This window comes from Palaemon carinicauda, chromosome 14 (genome assembly GCF_036898095.1).
Source record: "Palaemon carinicauda isolate YSFRI2023 chromosome 14, ASM3689809v2, whole genome shotgun sequence".
Classification (NCBI taxonomy): Eukaryota; Metazoa; Arthropoda; class Malacostraca; order Decapoda; family Palaemonidae; genus Palaemon; species Palaemon carinicauda.
In genome coordinates this window covers 11,260,229-11,280,228 of record NC_090738.1, presented here as the reverse complement: position 1 = coordinate 11,280,228, position 20,000 = coordinate 11,260,229, and the positions used below count along the sequence as shown (strand labels likewise).

The 20,000-nt window shown below is 41.3% G+C and overlaps 1 protein-coding gene across 1 annotated transcript in view; it reads left to right on the top strand.

The window, feature by feature from the left end:
- LOC137652680 (glutamate receptor 1-like) overlaps window positions 1–20,000 on the top strand; it is an 89,457-nt gene that overhangs the window by 65,282 nt on the left and 4,175 nt on the right. Inside the window, exons 7-11 of the mRNA XM_068386084.1 lie at window positions 321–503; window positions 950–1,185; window positions 2,431–2,651; window positions 4,133–4,259; window positions 15,640–15,805. Coding sequence (XP_068242185.1) covers window positions 321–503; window positions 950–1,185; window positions 2,431–2,651; window positions 4,133–4,259; window positions 15,640–15,805 — 933 coding nt within the window. The remainder of the gene's footprint in view (window positions 1–320; window positions 504–949; window positions 1,186–2,430; window positions 2,652–4,132; window positions 4,260–15,639; window positions 15,806–20,000) is intronic.

The window sequence follows — 20,000 nt, the reverse complement described above, 5'->3', positions numbered from 1 at the left end:
CCTCTTCGGCCTTACAAGTTTCTTGATTGATTGAAAAAAGGGCTTTTGCTTTTGATTGACCAGTAAGAAAAGTAGGGTTTTTTTTTTCACCAAGGAAACTTATGGTCACACAAATTGCTTTGCAAATCCTTGGTATTTGGATCATGTTATAAATGAATTTTGTTCTTTCTGAAAGATAGTGATGATAATGATATTTTTTTTCCTTTCATGATACAAATTTATTATGTATAGTTTTTCATTTATGATAATGATTATGATATTAAAGGAAAATATTTAGAGTTTTTCTTTCCTTTTTGAAATTTACTTGCTTCTCTTTCCAGATTAACTTACGGGATATTAAAAGGATATGCTTACGGAAGCCTCGTCGATCCAGCGAGCAACAAATGGAATGGGATGGTCGGGGAGCTGCAGGAAAGAAGGGCAGATCTAACTGTTTCGGAGCTTTCCGTGACACAAGAGCGTAGTGAAATCATCACCTACACTCAGCCAATCTATATGATCAGGTGATTGTTGTACTTTGAAACATGGTGGCTGTTTTGGACATATGTGTTAAAAAGTATTAATTACTCTCCTCTGTTATTGCTCGTTGTAATATAGCTAATTAATCAAAAGAACCTGTGTTAAAAAGTATCAAGTACTATGTTATTGCTCATTGTACTATCACTAACTTAACAAAATACATGTGTTAAAAATTATTAATTACTCTTATCTGTTATTGCTCATTGCACTATCGCAAACTTAACAAAAGATCATGAAGGCTCAGCCATGATGCAATTAATCATCTTGTTAACTTATACGTCCTAGTGATATCTAATCCAATGCACAGATCAGTATTGAAAGGCCATTCCACTCCCCAGCACCGAGCCATGTGGCCAAAATTCCATAAATCAAAATTATCTGCTAAAAATTTCCAAATAAAATGGCTAAACTTCTCCGTTCAATTCTTCAGCCGCAAGCTTTTCGTAGCGACTCAGGAGGACTTCCAGAAGAAGCTGATGGCTTATGCCCTGCCCATGGAATCTCTCCTGTACGTCGTAGTCGCCTTCACCATGGCCCTCCTTGTGGTTTTTCTATTCGTCTCCGAGAGAACTTATAGTCGTTATTTATCGGACAAAGTGGAGGGAGAGTTCAGCGCAGGGTTCTCTCATGTGTCTTGGTACATGGTGTCGGCTCTTCTCCAGCAAGGTAGATGTTTATTGTTAGTCTTTTCCAACACGATAGATATTATTGTTATTCATGATGTACATACATACTTATGGGATAAGTTCATGCCCACATAAGAATGGGTCACAGTGCCAAGAAATATTTAAGAATAATGTCGAAATAAGATTCAAAAGAAGTTAAATGATACAATATAAAATCGATAATAACAATAAGTTAACAATGTATGCTTTTATTTAAACAGAAACATTAGAGTTAGCTTAAAAGCATTAAAGAATATATCTTTGATTAAGCATTACATGTAGCAGATGTCAATCTCTTCTGACTTCATATATTATTATGAAGGCGATTCTTACGAGATTTTAGATATGCCCACCTGTAATATTTTCCCATCATGAGTTATTGGGCCCTTTAACTGGCCAGACAATACTATATTGACCCCTCTCTCTGGTTAGGGTTACGGCTCAATTTTTCTTTGCCTACAAATACACCGAATAGTCTGGCCTATTCTTTCCACATTTTCTTCCTCTGTCCTCATACATTTGACAACAGTTAAATTACAAAACAATTCTGCTTCGCTAAAGAGTTTAACTACTGCACTTTAATTGTTCAGTGGCGACTTTCCTCTTGGTAAGGGTAGAAGAGACTCTTAGCCATGGTAAGAAGCTCTTCTAAGAGAAGGACACTCCAAAAAAAATTTTCTTTGTCTACACATACACAGAATAGTCTGGCCTATTCTTTCCACATTTTTTTCCTCTGTCCTCATACACTTGACAACAGTTAAATTACAAAACAATTCTGCTTCGCTAAAGGGGTTAACTACTGCACTTTAATTGTTCAGTGGCTACTTTCCTCTTGTTAAGGGTAGAAGAGACTCTTAGCTATGGTAAGCAGCTCTTCTAAGAGAAGGACTCTCCAAAATCAAACCATTGTTCTCTAGTCTTGGGTATTGCCATAGCTTCTGTACCATGGTCTTCCACTGTCTTGGGGTAGAGTTCTCTTCCTTGGGGGTACACTCGGGCACACTACTCTATCTCATTTCTCCTCCTCTTGTTTTCTTTCAAGTTTTTACAGTTTATATATGGATGATCTAATTTAATGTTGCACCTGTTTTTGAAATATTGATTTAGATTATTCATTACTTCTCTTGTAGTTTATTTATTTCCTTGTTTCATTTCCTCACTGGGCTTATAGCATCTTGCTTTTCCAACTAGGTTTATAGCTTAGATAGTAATAATAACAATAACTCTCAGTTCACTCTTCTTACAGGAAGCGCCACGCAGCCCGTCAACGGTGCCTCCCGAGTCATCTTTTGGCTTGGCTACTTCTTGTCACTCATCGTCTGCACCTCCTACTCGGCTACACTCGTCTCCCACCTTGCAGTCGAGCGACCGGCCTCATTGCCCTTTTCCAATCTCCTGGAATTGTCCCTCCAGCCTGACTGGAATGCAGGCTGTAATGAAAATGATCTTTTCCAGGTTACGGCCTCGGTGAGTATTTTAATAAACGACTGTTTGTTATTACATTTCACTGCAGGGGGTGGGGGGGATATGTTGTTTTTCCTGATGTTTCTTCTCCTCCCCCTGCTAAATTTTCAAATCTATTCGTCTCATTCAATTACGGGCCAGATAGCCTGAAATTTAACACAAATGTCAAGTGGACAAATACCCTGGTGCATTTAAATTTTATTCTGATACACACCTTTGAAATAACTTTATTACCTCCACCAACGAAGTTGGAAAGAGGTTATGTGTGTGTATTTGTGTGTGTCTCTTGGCTTCAATTTTAATCGTAGAGTAATGAAACTTGCAGGGATTAACTGTTATGTAAAAAGCTCGAAATTATTAAATTTTGGAAGTTAAAGGTGAAAGATCAAGGTCACGGTCAGGCAAAATGTCCTATAAACGTAATCAGCCATAAATTTGGACATCGTTGTCACAGACACTTCAAACTTGGTTCATATTTGAGTGTATGAAAATCCACGCCAATTAATACATGTTAAGTTCAAAAGTCAAGGTTGAGCATAAGGTCGAGAAATGAACTTCCACGGCGGAGGTCTTTGCTCTACTGAGTGCCCCTCTAGTTGGGTTTATTTTCTTTTTGGCCATTTTCTGACAAAAATGTATATTTTGGTCTTCTGTTGCCTGATGTTATAACCGAATGACCTGAAATTTGGTAGAGGTGCATTAGATAAATACCAATTGGAATTCATCAAAATTTTCGGCATATGTTTGTTACAAATGGTTAAATTTGCAATTTTTGTTCATTTTTAGTCCAGAAATGTACATTTTCGACTCTTGTGCCCTCATATTTACACCAAATGACCTGGAATTTCGTATGAGGGTACCTTGGATATATGTCCACAGGATGTAAGTCACGTTTTTCGTATGCATCACTTCAAAATTATTAAATTTAGAAATTTTCTACTATTGACAGAGAATGTGCATTTTTTGCTCCTATGGTCTGGTATTTAAAATATATGACCTGAACTATGGTATGGGAATGCCCATAATATATGACCACAGGACGTTATTCTCAATTTTTGCATACACCACTTTACAATGATTTCTGGAAAATCTATCAGGGATCCATATCTGGAAAAGATTAATATGGGCCAGTCCATGGTTGCATGGGGAGGGAGATGCAGTGATATATGCTGTATTTGCTTGGCAAATGTTGGCTTTCTAGTGTTAAGTTGTTTTGCCTTTCATTGGATTCGGGGAAATGTATGTTTTGGTAACTATGACAAGCTTTCGAATATAATTCATTACTAGTGTGCATGAATATGAATTTTTTTCATAAATCTGGTATATATTTTACATATTAAAATGAGTTGTTGCCATTCATTAGGTGTTTATACATAAACCAAATATGGTATTAAACATATTTTCGTACAGGTATAAAGACACAATTCAGCTGATAACTTATTAAACTTAAAGGATTTATATCTCATACAATATATCCTTTCCAGCAAACTTGTCTCAATTCCCAAACAGAAGAATGTCGGGTTCTCAATAACGTCTGGAATACTAATTTTATGAGGGACCCAAATAACCTTGTTTCGAATTACACGGAAGGACTCCAGAAGGTTTTGAAAGGTTAGTTATTATGTTGTTGAAACCGATTGTAGATTTGAGTGTTTTAGTTGAACCTTTTTAACATTTTCCTGTAAATTCATTTAGGCAATTCAAAAATACTGTTTTGTTGTTTGAAAACTATTCTTAGTTTGTTATTAGGAAATAAAGAATATTTAATTTTCATATAAAAGGAACATTATTGTATTAAATTGCTACTGAATACTTTTCAAGAATGCAATTACTGCTGTAGAAATTTGAATTTAGCCTAACCTCGCAAATAGTTATTTGAACGAAGCAAGAACTGCTACTGTGCATTTAAGGGAACCAAGAAAATTTAGTATTAGATGGAAGGGTATAATCCCCCTTTAAAAATCAGTATCTTAAATCTAGCTTTAATTATCACCTATTATTAGTATGCATTATCTCCCCTATATATAGAGATCAAGTGTCTTTATATATATGTATATATATATATATATATATATGTATACTGTATATATACATATATATATATATATATATATATATATATATATATATATATATATATATACTTTATATATCTCATCATCACCACCACCACCACCACCACCACCACCACCACCTCCTCCACCTCCTCCTATGCCTGTTTACGCAAAGGGCCTCAGTTAGATTTCGTCAGTCATCTCCATCTTGAGCTTTTAATTCAATACCTCTCCATTCATCATCTCTCATGTCACGTTTCTTAGTCCTCAGCCATGTAGGGCTGATCTTCCAACTCATCTTGTGCCTTGTGGAGCTGAAGTGTAAGTTTAGTGAACTAATCTTTCTTGGGGAGTGCGAAGAGCATTGCCCAAACCATCTCCATATACCCCTCATCATGATTTCATCCATATGGGACACTTGAGTAATCTGTCTTATAGTTTCATTTCTAATCGTACCTGGCATTTAACTTCCAATATTCTTCTGAGGGTTTTGTTTTCAAGTTTACAAAATCTGTTGGATATTGTTTCCTTGTCATACTGCGACTCCTGTCCGTATAGTAACACCGATCTCACTAAACTGACATATAGTCTTATTGTTATGTTTAATTTCAGGCGATTTGATTTCCAAATTTTATTTAACCTAGTCATTGTCTGGTTTGCTTTTTTCAATCTTTCATTAAACTCCGATTCTAAAGACCCTGTATAGATCATAGTTCCTAAATATTTAAATGATTCCACCTCATTAATCCTTTCTACTTCCAATGATATTTCCTCTTCCATTGCATATTCCGTTCGTTCTCATCATCTGTCTTTCTTCTATTTATCTTGAGCCCAACCTCATGTGATATATCATGCATTCTGGTAAGCAAGCTTTGCAAGTCCTGCTCGTTTTGCTAATAAGGACAGCGTCGTCAACATACTTTAGGTCCGGTAAGTTCTTGTTACCAATCCAGTCCAATCCTTCTCCCCCATTCCCAACTTTTCTTTGCTTGACAAAATCCATGAGGAGGATAAACAACATACGTGACAACACATTCCCTTGTACTCCACAGTTCAGTTGAAATTCATTTGACAGGGTTACACTAACATTAACTTTGCACTTACTATGCTCATGAACAGACATATCAAATACACATATTTAAGAGGAACTCCATAATAACGCAGGATTCTCCACAAAATTGACCGGTGCACACTATCAAAGTCTTTTTTATAGTCCACAACTGCCATCAAAAGTGGATTTCTATATTCTACACATTGCTGTGCACATCTTACAATAAAAATTTGGTCAGTTCATCTGCTACCTTTTCGAAATCCTGCTTGTTCATATCTCAACGCTTCGTCAGTCTTTCACTTTAGTCTTTTTAGAATAAGCATACTATATATTTTCATGACAACTGACGTAAATGTGAGGCTTCTGTAATTACTGCAATCAATAAGATCACCTTTTTTTTTGCCATTTTCACCAACACTCCTAGCACCCACTCATCAGGTTTTGCCTCTTCAAACCGCATTCTACAAAATAATCTTGTAAGTATTGTGGGAGTCCCTTCATTTTCGGCCAGTGTCATCTCAGCTGTAATTCCATCATATCCAGGAGCTTTACATCTCATGAGTTTTTTAATGATAGCATCGACTTCAAACACACTGAATTCATTCATTGGCACATGAAGGTCTTCCTCAGCTTCAAGTATATCAGTTGAATTATATCTTCATAACTTCTATTCATGACCTCACTAAAGTGTTCCATCCAACGTCGTCTTTTTTCATCTCCTGTTATAACAGATCCATTTTTTTTATGGCATAGGCTTCTTCTTCTTTGCCCCCGTGGAGATTTCATCAATAATTCTATGAGCAATTCCTATATATATATATATATATATATATATATATATATATATATATATATATATATATATATATATACACATATATACATACATACATATATATATATATATATATATATATATATATATATATATATATATATATCTTTCCAGTCATGCTCAGCAGCACCGTCCCTCTTGTCAGGTAAGGGGAGTGGGAGTAGTTATACCCTGGTGAGAGTGGATACCCAGATGGGTATACTCAAAGGGGGTGGGAATGGTTGAATCTGTGTGTGTGCATATCTAAATAGATATTTAGATGTCATTTGTCTCACACTTATCCTGTATAATTTAATTCAGCCGATCACATCTGTGTCGGCTCCAGACAGATATAACTAATTAGGTGCCTAATTATCTTACCCTCACTGATTGTGACCGACCGACAACTGGTCCAAAAATAATAAAATTAAGGAAATTCGATAAAGAATGAAACTAAAGCACAATACCTGAAGACTTTTTGGAACGAATGGTCGTCAAAATCTTAAGCCCTGTCGGCTTTAACTGTTTAACAGGTAACTGCTTGTCGATTAGAAAATTGTCAGTTGGTTGTCACGTGGTCCTCTTTCCCTTCCCCACCAATGGTGGGGGGTCTCTCCACCAACTGGTTACTGGGCCATTCTTTATTCATCTGTTGTCACAGAAGCACGTTTGTGCTGTCGCTCCAACATTCTGATATAATTGCATTTATTTAGAATTCCTTTTGGTTTTTGTTAACGACTACACCTTGGATTTGTCGTCTTCAAGTGATTTTGGATCCTTTGATGGTGTTAGTGATCTATGAGTATGCCATCTGACTCTGAGACTCAACGCTCCTGCACTAATTGTTCGACTAGGATAAGTAGAAAGTTTGCCTTTGGTACTCATTCTCTTTGTCAGTCATGTAGGGGTATTAAGTGCGATATTAATGTTACTAGTGTGACGGGCCGAGAGAGGAGTTGTGAAATCAAAGGCAGATTGGAAACGACTGAGTTATATTGTTGTGGAACACTCTCCTTATATACAAAACCTCAAGGCAACAGGACATGACAAGTTCACAAGACAGACAAAATCACAGAGGAAAAACCAGACTTGAATTTTCATGTTCGTTTTAGTGCGAGGGAAGAGCGAAGATACAACCATAATATATACAAAAGGAATTATGTACAATTATGTGAAACACGGTTGGTACATGGCTCCCCCCCTAAAAATGACATACTGTACATGTTAAATAGGGCGCCCTGATCTAGAGAGGCGAACTGTAGGCGGGTCATCTGGCAGAAGATAAGCAGGTTTTAGACGATCAATGGAGACCCAGTCTTCTTTGCCCCGAATGTTTAGGAGGAATGCTTTCGGACTGCGTCGGATCACAAGGTAAGGTCCCGTGTAAGGGGGCGTTAACGGTGGCTTGCTGGTGTCGTTGCGCAGGAAGACGTGCGTTGCAGAGTGCAAGTCCGTTGGTATGTGATGCTTCGCTGGGGGCTTGTAAGTCTGGCGGCACGTAGTAAATTTTTCCACGACGTGACGTATGCGCTGGAGATCGTCGGAGGAGGTTGTAGAAGGAAAAAACTCGGCAGGGACGACCAACGGGTCGCCATACACCATTTCGGCTGCCGAGACGTCGAGGGCGTCTTTAGGAGTGGTCCTTAGTCCAAGGAGGACCCAGGGAAGCTGAGTAAACCAGTTGCAATCCTTGCAGCGGGACATCAAAGCTGCTTTGAGGGTGCGATGAAATCGTTCAACCATTCCATTGGCAGCGGGGTTGTAGGCCGTTGTGTGATGTAGGGTGATGCCCAGGAGATTCGCTAATGACGTCCATAATTGAGAGGTGAAAGTGGTTCCCCTGTCAGAAGTAATATGCTCAGGGATACCGAATCTTGAAATCCATCCAGAGAGTAAGGCAGATGTACATGAGGCGGACGTTGCAGTTTCCATGGGAATGGCTTCAGGCCAACGAGTGGAGCGGTCGATGACGGTAAACAGGTAACGATGTCCTTGTGATGTGGGTAGGGGGCCTACAACGTCGACGTGAATGTGTGCGAAACGACGCTGACGTTGAGGAAAGGTGCCCACTCCTGAATCCGTGTGTCGATGTACTTTGGAAGTTTGGCAAGAAGTACAGGCACGGACCCAATCCTTAGCATCCTTAGAAATGCCGTGCCAAATGAACTTTGCCTTCAGCAGCTGTGCAGTAGAACGGCACGAGGGATGTGAAAGGCCGTGGATGAAATCAAACACCTGTTGGCGCATGGGAGCAGGAATCCAAGGTCGCGGTCTACCAGTACTGACGTCACAGAGGAGGGTGGTGTTGGAGTTTTCGAGGGAAAAATCCTCCCAACGGAGGGACGTGCAGGATGTCCTACAAGCTTGATACTCTGGATCCTGTCGTTGGGCTTCAGCCAGGGCGTTGTAATCCAATCCCAGTTGAACGGCAGCCAACGTGTTTCTTGACAGGGCATCGGCAACGGGATTCATTTTCCCAGGGACGTATTGGAGGGTGCAATTGTATTCAGCCACGGCGGAGAGATGTCGGCGTTGACGGGCGGACCAGGCGTCAGACTGTCGAGTGAAGGCGTGCACCAGAGGCATTTGGTCTGTGCGAATGACGAAGGGCGTACCTTCTAAGAAATGGCGAAAGTGACGGACAGCCAGGTGCACCGCCAGCAATTCTCGATCGAAGGTAGAATAACCCGATTCTGCCTTGGACAGTTTTCTGCTGAAGAAGGCCAATGGGCGGGGCGAGCCTTTGACCACCTGCTCGAGTACTGCACCAATAGCGACGTCGCTGGCATCGGTGGAGAGAAGGAGAGGGGCGTGTGGGATAGGAAAAGTGAGAGCCGCAGCAGTTGATAGGGCCTTCTTTGCATTGCAGAAGGCCGCTTCTTGAAGGGGACCCCACTTCAAGTCCTTTGGCTTGCCCTTGAGGGAGGCGTAGAGGGGAGCAAGAGTGGCGGCAATGGCTGGCAGAAAGCGGTGATAATAGTTGATCATGCCCAAGAATTCCTGCAGAGCTTTGACGGTCGAGGGCGTGGGGAAATTCTGAACGGCTGCTACCTTCTCAGGGAGGGGATGGACTCCTTCAGGAGTGATACGGTGCCCTAAGAACGACACTTCGTTGGCGCCAAAGGTACACTTGTCGTACCGGACTACAAGGCCGTTTTGTTGCAGGCGGTCGAGCACGATGCGCAGGTGACGGAGGTGTTCCTCTTTTGAGGAGGAGAACACAAGTATGTCGTCCACATAACATACACAGAAAGGGAGGTCCCCTAAGATGCCATCCATGAGACGTTGAAACGTTGCCCCAGCATTACGAAGGCCAAAACAGGAGTAATTGAAGGTGTATGTACCAAACGGAGTGGTGATGGCGGTCTTGGGGATGTCTTCTGGGTTCATAGGCACCTGATAATACCCCTTCAGGAGGTCAAGCGTAGAGAAAACCTTTGCTTTGTGCAGGTAGGAGGTTACATCGGCAATGTTTGGGAGGGGGTAGTGATCCGGTTCTGTTTGCATGTTCAGGCGCCTGTAATCCCCGCACGGACGGAGGGAGCCGTCTTTCTTCAGAACGATGTGTACGGGTGACGACCATGGGCTGGAGGCCTTTTGGCAAAGGCCCATTTTCTCCATTTCGGCGAACGTCTGTTTGGCGGCTGCCAATCGTTCCGGTGCCAGACGTCTGAATTTTGCGAAGACTGGGGGTCCCGTCGTCTTGATATGGTGATAAATACCGTGCTTAGCAGGAACCGTGGGCGTTTGGCGAAGTTCTGGACGGAAAACTTCCGGGTACGACGTGAGGAGGTGGGCGTAGGCATCCGTGGGTGCGCTGATGTGGAGAGCGAGGTTAGAGGGGGCGGGTTGAAGAGGTGTCGACAAGTACGAGTCCGCGTTGACCAATCGTCGGAGGGCAACATCGACCAGAAGGTGGAAATGAGAGAGGAAATCCGCACCGAGGATTGGCATTGTGACGTCAGCAACGAGAAACTTCCAATTGAATTTACTGTTTCCGAACGATAATGTGAGGCTCTCGTAACCGTAGGTGGGTATCGCAGATCCGTTGGCAGCTACCAAGCGGACGTCGGCAGATGTAGACAGACTACGTTGTGCCTTGAAGAGTTTCCTTGGCAAAAGAGAACGACAAGCACCCGTGTCTACCAAAAATCGCACGCCCGTTCCTGCATCCTGTAAAAAGAAAAGATTAGAAACATGGGAGGCCACCGCCACAAGCGATGGCCTACTTACACGTTTTTTGGCCACTGACAATCTTTGGCACATTTCTTCGCGGTTGCCCCGAATCTGAAGTGGTAGTAGCAAAACTGCGGTGGATGGGAGGTAGTAAGTGGCTGTAGAAGTCGTTCGTTGGGGCGCGAGCGATTGGTGGGTGGTGGGCGGCTTTGTCGCCGCTTCGGCACGTCACGGGGTAGGCGTGTATGTCCTACGGCATTCATATCAGCTTCGGTGTACGTTGAATAGGCATCCTCGTCGTCAGGGGTGGAGGCGTTGATGGAGGTCTTGAAGTGGCTGTCCATAAGGGCGTCGGCTTTGGTCATCAAGTCCTTTATGGGTAAACTATTGACATCGGGTATGGCAGCGCGCACAGGTTCAGGTAAACGGCGTATCCAAAGGGCACGGAGTAGGTTCACCTCACGAGGAGAGCCGTCTGCGGCAGGTTGAAGGCGAGCGATACTGGTCATTTCCCTGAGGGCAAGCGAAGCCCTTTGGTCCCCCAACGATTGTTGCGAGAGCTGAAAAAGCTTTGCTATACGGGCGGCTGGCGACGGCGAGTACTGTTGCAGAAGGTATGATTTGAGGTCGTCATACGCTATTGGGGTGTCTCCTTGTTCACAAAGCCAGTCGGATATTTCTGGGAAGGTGTCCTCGGGTATCGCCGCGAGAACATAATCCGCTTTGGTGGTTGAGCGAGTCACGCCCCTGATACGAAACTGGACTTCTGCGCGCTGAAACCAAGCAAACGCCTCTCCGCTGGCAAACGATGAAAGTTTGAATGGAGAGGCCGTAGCGCCAACTGCCGTAGAGTCCGTCATAGTACCAACGATGGAGGGGCGAGGGGGTGGGGGTGGAAGGCGGTGGAAGCGAGTCGACTTCCGGGGTCACCAATGTGACGGGCCGAGAGAAGAGTTGTGAAATCAAAGGCAGATTGGAAACGACTGAGTTATATTGTTGTGGAACACTCTCCTTATATACAAAACCTCAAGGCAACAGGACATGACAAGTTCACAAGACAGACAAAATCACAGAGGAAAAACCAGACTTGAATTTTCATGTTCGTTTTAGTGCGAGGGAAGAGCGAAGATACAACCATAATATATACAAAAGGAATTATGTACAATTGTGTGAAACACGGTTGGTACACTAGTAACGAGTGTAAGGGTGGGTCTATAGAAGACCGAAGTTATATGTCAAGCATATGGACTCTTTACCCAAGAAACGTAGTTATAAGTCGAGTAAGACCACGAAGAGTGGTCTACCGGAGGACGAGGTTAGATCTTCACCTTCCCAGGAGATCAGTTCAGCCTTAGGGGATGGGGTAGAACCTCCAAAGGACAATGTCCCAGAAGGAGGGATAAGTAGTTTTAGCTCCTCTGTAGATGTTGCCCTGTCCGTTTCTCCTGCTACAACGGTTACCGCCGAGAGTTCTTATGCTTTTATAAGTTGCTTTGAGAAAGTGCAAGCTATTTGGGAGGCTAAGTTCTCAAAGGTGAGTGAGAACATTTCCTTTTTAGTGAATTGCTTTAATGCCTTAAATGTCCCTGTATTGCCTTCCAGCTCTGCACCTGCCCTTGCTACGCCAGTCGCTGAGGTGAGCGGACAATGTGAGGTGATCCCCTCCCCAAAGCAGGGCAGGATGCAGGTCCAGTTCGCCATCACCCCTGATGGGTGTATGAGCAACTTGGACGAAGAAACCCCATCGCTACTTCGTTCTCCCCATCGTCAGCGAGGGAGCACCCCTACACCGTTGCAGGCTCCTTTATCTTCAAACCCAGGGAGGTCAAGATTTCGTTCTCCTCATTGTCGACGAGGGAGCTCCCTTGCGTCTTCGCAGGACCATGATACTTCAGACCCAGGGATGTCTAATCCGCGTTCCAGTCGCAGGAAATATCCTTCTAGGAGCTCGTCTCACAATAGGAGGCATACCTCTCAACAGTCCAACTCTAGCATGTCTCCCAAGGGTAGATCCACACCGAGACCCTATCATAACGACCTATCTCATCACTCTTGAAGCTGCACACCCGGACTATCATCCCACAGGTCCTCGAGGGACTCTAGTGTTTCCTCTGACCGAAGGTCCAGAAACCAGTCTTCAAGGAGAAGCAACCGGAGTTGGTCCCATCATTCCCCAGACCATCTTTCTCCTTATTCCAGAACTCATTGGGACGTCAAGAGACCTAGCCGTTCATCTGTTGGATCCCACCATAGATCTCCTTCTACCTCTCCTGTGAGATCTTACAGGTTTCCAAACATTCTCGTCGTTCTTTATCCAGTAGTACTGGGAGACGTCACTCCCGAAGCCATTCCCCTTCCAGGAATAGACATCTTTCGTCTACCAGAAGCCCCAGATCTTCGCAACGTTCTCAGCTGAGGACCCGGCATGATCACAGGTCTCCTGCTACAGGTTCCTCATCCAATGATGGCGATGCAGAATTCTCCAGGAGACTTTGGGGGCCAGTGGAGAAATTTAGAGTTCTTCAAGATGACGAGATGGATGACATAGCTCTTGAAAGTTTGATCCCTAATTCCTTCAGGGAATTGGTGAGTCGTTCTGAGAATGCCTTCCCAGAGAGTGTTCGTCAAGTGAAGGAGGTTTCGACTTTCTCTAAGCCCCCCTGAATCTATTTGTTCAGGGTCTGGAGAAGCAGAAGTTTGACAAATTACCCAAATGGACCCCATCAGAACCCTTAGAGTTAGCTCGCCAGGGACTCAGGAAACGAGACACACTACCAATTTAAACTACCAGCGTAAATGGGTAGTTTATAGAGGTTGGTGTAAGAGGAACCGCCACACTTCTTCTAGACCTACAGTTCCAAAGATTGCGGATTTCCTCCTTTATCTAATGAAGGAGAGAAAGCTTTCAGTGTCAGCTGTTAAAGCTTATAAGTCGGCACTAGCCTCTGTGTTTAGGCTGTATTTTGGTGAGGTTTTTGAGGACCCTATTCTCTCTGACCTGATCAGATCCTTTGAGATTGAGGTTCCCACGATTTCCATTAGTCCTCCGAAGTGGGACTTGAATGTGGTTCTCAAGCTTCTAGCAGGGGCTTCTTTTGAACCTCTCGGGGTAGCTTCTCTACAAGACTTGACTACCAAGATACTTTTCTTGGTTAATTTAGCTACAGCCAAGAGACTGGGAGAGATACAAGCCATCTCTGCTTCTGTAGGTACAAGAGGAAAGGACATGGTCCTTACGTACCTTCCAGAATTCAGAGCCAAGACGGAATCAGAATACAACCCTCTTCCCCAGAGAGTTTCTTCTTTCTTCTTTAAGTGAAACAGTTGGGCATCTGGAGGAGGAGAGACTGTACTGCCCAGTGAGAACCTTGCGCTATTATCTAGCCAGAACCAAGGCTATTCCTCACTGACCCCGGACTCTCTTCGTCTCCCCTAAACTACAGTCGAAGGCCATGACGAAAAATGCTGTTTCTCTCTTTATCAGGAGACTCATAGCAAAGGCCTCTCCCCAATCTTTATCAGACAGTGCGTCTAAAAAGGGAAGAGGTACCCACAGTCTGAGGGGTTATTCCACGTCTCTTCCTTTTTGGAAGAACTCTTCATTGAAGTCAGTCCTGAACGCTGCTTTATGGAAAGGGAATACAGATTTTGCTTCCCACTACTTCAAGGACGTGGAGTTGGTGTATGATAACATACGATCTCTTGGTCCAATTGTCGCAGCTGGAGAAATTGTGGGTTAACATCTACTTGGGTTTCTACCCTAAATACTTAGTGTATGTAAGAAAGAATGAAAGGCATGAATGAGATGGGATATGAGTAAGGGCTCACTCCGTGCAAATGAAAACCTCGCGTAGGCAGGTTGTATAAATGCATGAGAGGAAGTAAGGTAATGATGGCCCATCGGGGCCCTACACTTACCTTACTTCAGAGACATATGACTAGACTAACGGACTTAACCGACGTATGCAAGTTGTTGATACAAGGTTAGGAACTTAGTTTAGAATAGGGTAGTTATTCGACTAGACGTTAAGACTGACCCAGCCATGACTAAACTTTACTGATGGTGATCCAGTTCACTGCAACACATGGAGATGCCCTATATCAGTCAAGGTAACTACTCTGAGGTCCTCTCAGGTCTGTTTGTATTCTTTAAAGATTACTTAATTAAATCAGCTGTTAATATATCTACTTATGCCCTCCATCCAGGATAAATGCTGGTAATCGGCTGAATTAAGTTTTACAGGATAAGTGTGAGACAAATGAATTTTTAAATTTAAGATTAATTTTCGAACACTACCTGTATATTTTAATGGAAGACCCTTCCCACCTCCCCACATTATACATAAGCAGGTTTACGACAACATATTCTTAAAGCATGGCTCAGTAACCGGTTGGTGGAGACCCCCCTACCATTGGTGGGAAGAGGAAAAGAGGACCACGTTACGACCAACTGACAATTTTCTTATTGACAAGCAGTTACCTGTTAAACAGTTAAAGCCAACAGGGCTAAAGATTTTGACGACCATTCGTTCCAAAAAGTCTTCAGGTATTGTGCTTTAGTTTCATTCTTTATCGAGATTTCCTTAATTTTATTAACTCAATCATAATGAGACTTTTTGGACCAGTTGTCATTGGTCACAATCAGTGAGGGTAAGATAATTAGTCACCTAATTAGTTATATCTGTTTGGAGCCGACACAGATGTGATCGGCTGAATTAAGTTATACAGGTAAATGTTCGAAAATTAATTTTGAATTTAAAAATTCATTTTTGACGGGTCGTGTACCGTAATTTTACATATCCGTTAGCTTCACAACTGATAATTTCATACTTAAAGCAGAAAAAAAAAATATATACTACAGGTAAAAAAAATAAAAATGTAATTGTTTTTTTAAAGGAAAGTACGTCTTCATCGGAGTTGGCGTTACTACCAACAACTACATTAGACAACTGGACTCACGAGATGCTTGCAAAATCAAGGAACTACCTGGCAGTTATTTGACTGGAGGAATAGCCATTGGATTGCAACCATCATCGCCCTTCAAGATAATTTTCGACAGAAGGTTGGGTTTTCAGTTTTAATTCTAGAAAACGCAATCATATCAATTGCTTTAAATTTTATTTTTAATCTTGAAAGAAGACAGTTATCAATTGGTTTAATTTACAATGTAATATGCAAAAGTTCTTGAGTAATTTTAATTTCCCTCTGTTCTTTATGATTTTTCAAAATGATCAAATTGTGAAGACTGAAATTGTTTAAGAAAAAGAGAAACATATTACTTGCGAGAACTCGAGTTATGAAGTAATTGTCTCTTTTTGTTATGGAGAGAGAGAGAGAGAGAGAGAGAGAGAGAGAGAGAGAGAGAGAGAGAGAGAGAGAGAGAGAGAGAGAGAGAGAGAGAGAGAGAGTGTTAAAAGGATCGTTGATGTCCCAAATACTTTTGTCCATCCACGGAGACTCCTTTTGCTCTTGGGTAGAGCGAATTAGTTTAAATATTTTCTATATTCTTGTTCAACTTATTCTTGAATTCGTTTACCGTGTTACTGTTCACTACATCCTCTGGAAATCTGTTCTATGTATTTGCTATTTTGTCGGTAAAGAAATTACCTCATTGAGATGTATTCTATCTTTTCAATTCCAGTTTGTATCCGTTACCTCTTGCCTGATTTGTGCTAAGCGTGAAGAAGTTGTTGTAGTATACATTTGTTATTCTTTTTAGAATTTTGAAGGCCTCTGTTCGCGTCCCCTTGGTCGTCGAGTTTATAGATCAAATAAGTTTCAAACGTTCCATTCTCTCTCTATATCTAAATTACCTTAGAGTTGGAACTAGTTTGGTGGCCTAGCTTGTACTGTTTCCAGTCCATCTATATCCTCCTGAATACTTAGAGCCCAAAATTGGTCTACATATTCCAGATGTGGTCTTACTAATGATGTGTACAGCTGTAGTACAATGTCTTTGTTTTTGTACTTAAATTGTCTCTCTATGTAACCTATTAGTCTCTGTGCTTTCTTTTCAATTTTTGTGATCTGTTTGGTGAACCTTAAATCTTTGCTAATAATAATGCCGAGAACCTCCTCGTGATCCACACTTTCTATTTCATTACCCAGCAGTGAGGAATCTGTTTGTGGGCTGCTATAATTTTTTTGCATAAATTTACATTTTCAAAAGTGGAAAGGCATTTGCCAGTTTCTGGACCCTTCTCCAAACTTAATTCGATCCTATAGTAAGGCTTCTACTTCTGAGTTTGCAGCGTTTTGTACCTAGTTTAGTATCTTCTGCAAATTTGGCTATTGAACTAGTAAATCAATAATGTATGTCGTTAATGTAAATTAGAAATAGTAATGGGCTAATGATGGATCCTTGAGGTACTCCACTTGTAACAGATACAGACTCTGAGGCTTCTCCATTGAATACAACTCAGTTTTCTGTTTGTCAGTCAGTCTTCGATCCATCCAGCTGGCTCATCAATGATGCCTAGTGCTCTAATTTTAACTACTATTTTTTTATGAGGGACTTCGTCAAAAGCCTTTTGATAGTCTAGGTATATGATGTCTATTTCCCTGCTTTTGTCATATATACTAAACATGCTGTGGAAAAATTCCAACAGATATGTCACACAGGATCTCTTATATCTAAGACCATGTTGGGTGTCTATCAGAAGGGTGTTTTTCGTTATTTGTTCTACTATTGAATCTGCTGTAATTGATTGAAAAAAAATTGCAAGGCACTGAAGTTAGACACGCAGGTCAGTAGTTGCCAGGTTCTTCTTTTGGTCCTTGCTAGTAGATTGGAGGAACAGTGTGTAGTTTCCATTCTTGTGGTGCCTTTCTTTCGTGAGCTGTCTTTCGAAACATTGTGTAAACGTGTGGGGTTATCCCTTCTTCTATTTCTATAATCTCTTGTATGAATATCATCGGGACCTGGTGCCTTATACTTACTGAGTCCTTTTATTTTTTTTTTTGACTTCTTCCATTGTAAAGGTAATTCTATTCTGTGGTTGTGACCCTTCATATATGATAGCTGTTTCGGGGAGGGGCGTTGATTCTTTCCTAGTAAATACGGTTGTGAAATTATGCATCCATCAGTTTAGCTTTATCCAAATCATTTGTTATAAGATTACCCTCGAGTCTCTTAATGGGCTATTGTTTCTACTGTTTACATATGCAAAAAAAAAAAATCTTTAGAGTTTTCTTTACTAGTTGAAGCCACTCTTTTCTCTTCATTGATCTTGGTATTTCTGACTGGTTTATCTACATTTCTGCTTAACTTTTTGTGTTTGGAAATTTCACTAATTGAAGACTCTTGACTCATTGATTTATGTTTTCTTTATCAGTTTATTGTATTAGCTATGTCTCTTTTGAAACATTTGGGCTATGCATTTCCATTTGGTACATTTTTTTTCTATGCAGTATACATTTAACCCTTTTTTTCTTTATATATTTGTACAAAGGAGTTCCATTGTGTATCTATATTACCTGTTTCGTCATATTCTAGATTATTGACGTATTCCCTCAGTTGTATCCAGTTAACTTCACGGTAGTCTGGCTTTTTATAATTTTCGTTTCATTTAGATGAGGAACATCACCTGAAACCTAACTATTCTATTGTCTTTTGCCAATATTTTCGCCTACTGAGACACTATTTTTTAAATTTTCTTCTGTTGTTAGCACAATATCTAGTATGTCGTTTCCCTTTGTTAGTTTATCAATCCACTTATGGAGGAATTCATTTTTGACTAATTCTAGTAGCCAGTGTCCCTCTGTGTATGATGTAGAATTCATAGTGCCCCAGTTTACTGCTGCATTGTAGTCTCCCATTAGGACAGCTAGCTTATTGTTCACTTCTTGTCCGAGTTGTCTGCTCAGCTTTTCGTCCTGTTCTTGCGATTGATGTGGTGGTCTGTATATTACTAATACTGACATGTTTTTCCCCTTTGCTGTTAACATTTGCACCTGTCACTTCATATTCGGTTTCTAATTTAATTTCTATTGAGTTTAGATGATTTTTAACATAGAGTATTACCCCCCTCCATTTTTTTTTTTTTTTTGGTAAGGCAATCCTTGAAAAGCGTGAAACCTTGGAATTAGTATTCGCCGATGAAATAATTAGTTTTTTCTTGAATCCAGGTCTCGGTAATACCTATGATATGTAGTTCCTTACTAGCTATCATTGCTCTGAAGTTTTCCATTTTGTTTCTAAATGACTGATCTTTGAATTGTGCCACTCATAAGGAGTTTTTTTTTTTTCTTCTACTGTGGCATTGCTAGTTTCCTCTATTTATTGGTGTATTAATTTTACTTCTATCTGTATTTTCTAAATTCTCTTTCAAATTTCCTCTGTCTATTGTTGTAGGATTTTCTAAGGGTCAAGTTTGTCCTGTGTCTTCTGTGTTCCTTAGTAATCGTACAGATTGAAATAAAGTTGGTTTCCGAATGCTCGCTTGCCTTCTTCACATAAAGTGTATTCCATCGCTTTTGTATAATTTTCTCTTTCCATGGAAAGTGTCGCAAGGATCTATAAATTTAACATTTTTTCTGGCCTTTCATTCATCCCTATGGCCTCACTGAGGGTGATGTGGCTGACACTGAGTCTTGGGAGAATACCTATAACTCGTATTATTGGTCTTTTTCTCAGACGTTTCAACGGGATTTTTTTTTTAGCTGTTTAACCAAATGTTCTGTTTGGCTAGCGGCGTCTTTTCTTAGGAACAGATCGTTTCTGGTTACCTGATCAATGATAGTGGTCTTGTTATTCTCCGTTGTAGTTTTACTAACTACATCTTCTATATCCTGTGCATTGGCATCAGGATAAGACCTGACCTTTCTCATCTTTTTGTGGCCGAAGTACGCCCCTTGGTCCTTGACCATGGTCTCCAATTAGCAATTTCGTTTTCCTCTACCTCTGCAAGAAGGGAGAATCTGTTTCTGGTGGCAGTTACATTTCTAGGCTGTAGTTTCATCTTGACTTTGTTACCCTTCCTCTAGTGGGTTTCATGAACTCTGTTTTTATTGTCGTAAACGAAGTGAGTGACCTCATATGAAATCCTAAAATTTTCGCGAACGAAACTCACCCAACCCATAGCCCAGTCAACCCGTAGCCCAGCATTACCTAACCATAGATTTCGGAGCGGGGGGGGGGGGGGGGGGCTGCTATTTACGGCGGCGGAGTTAATACCTCCTATACCAGTATATATATTCGAATGAAATTTTAAGTTATTATTTAAATATATATATCAGCTTTGTTCCTACCAATTTTC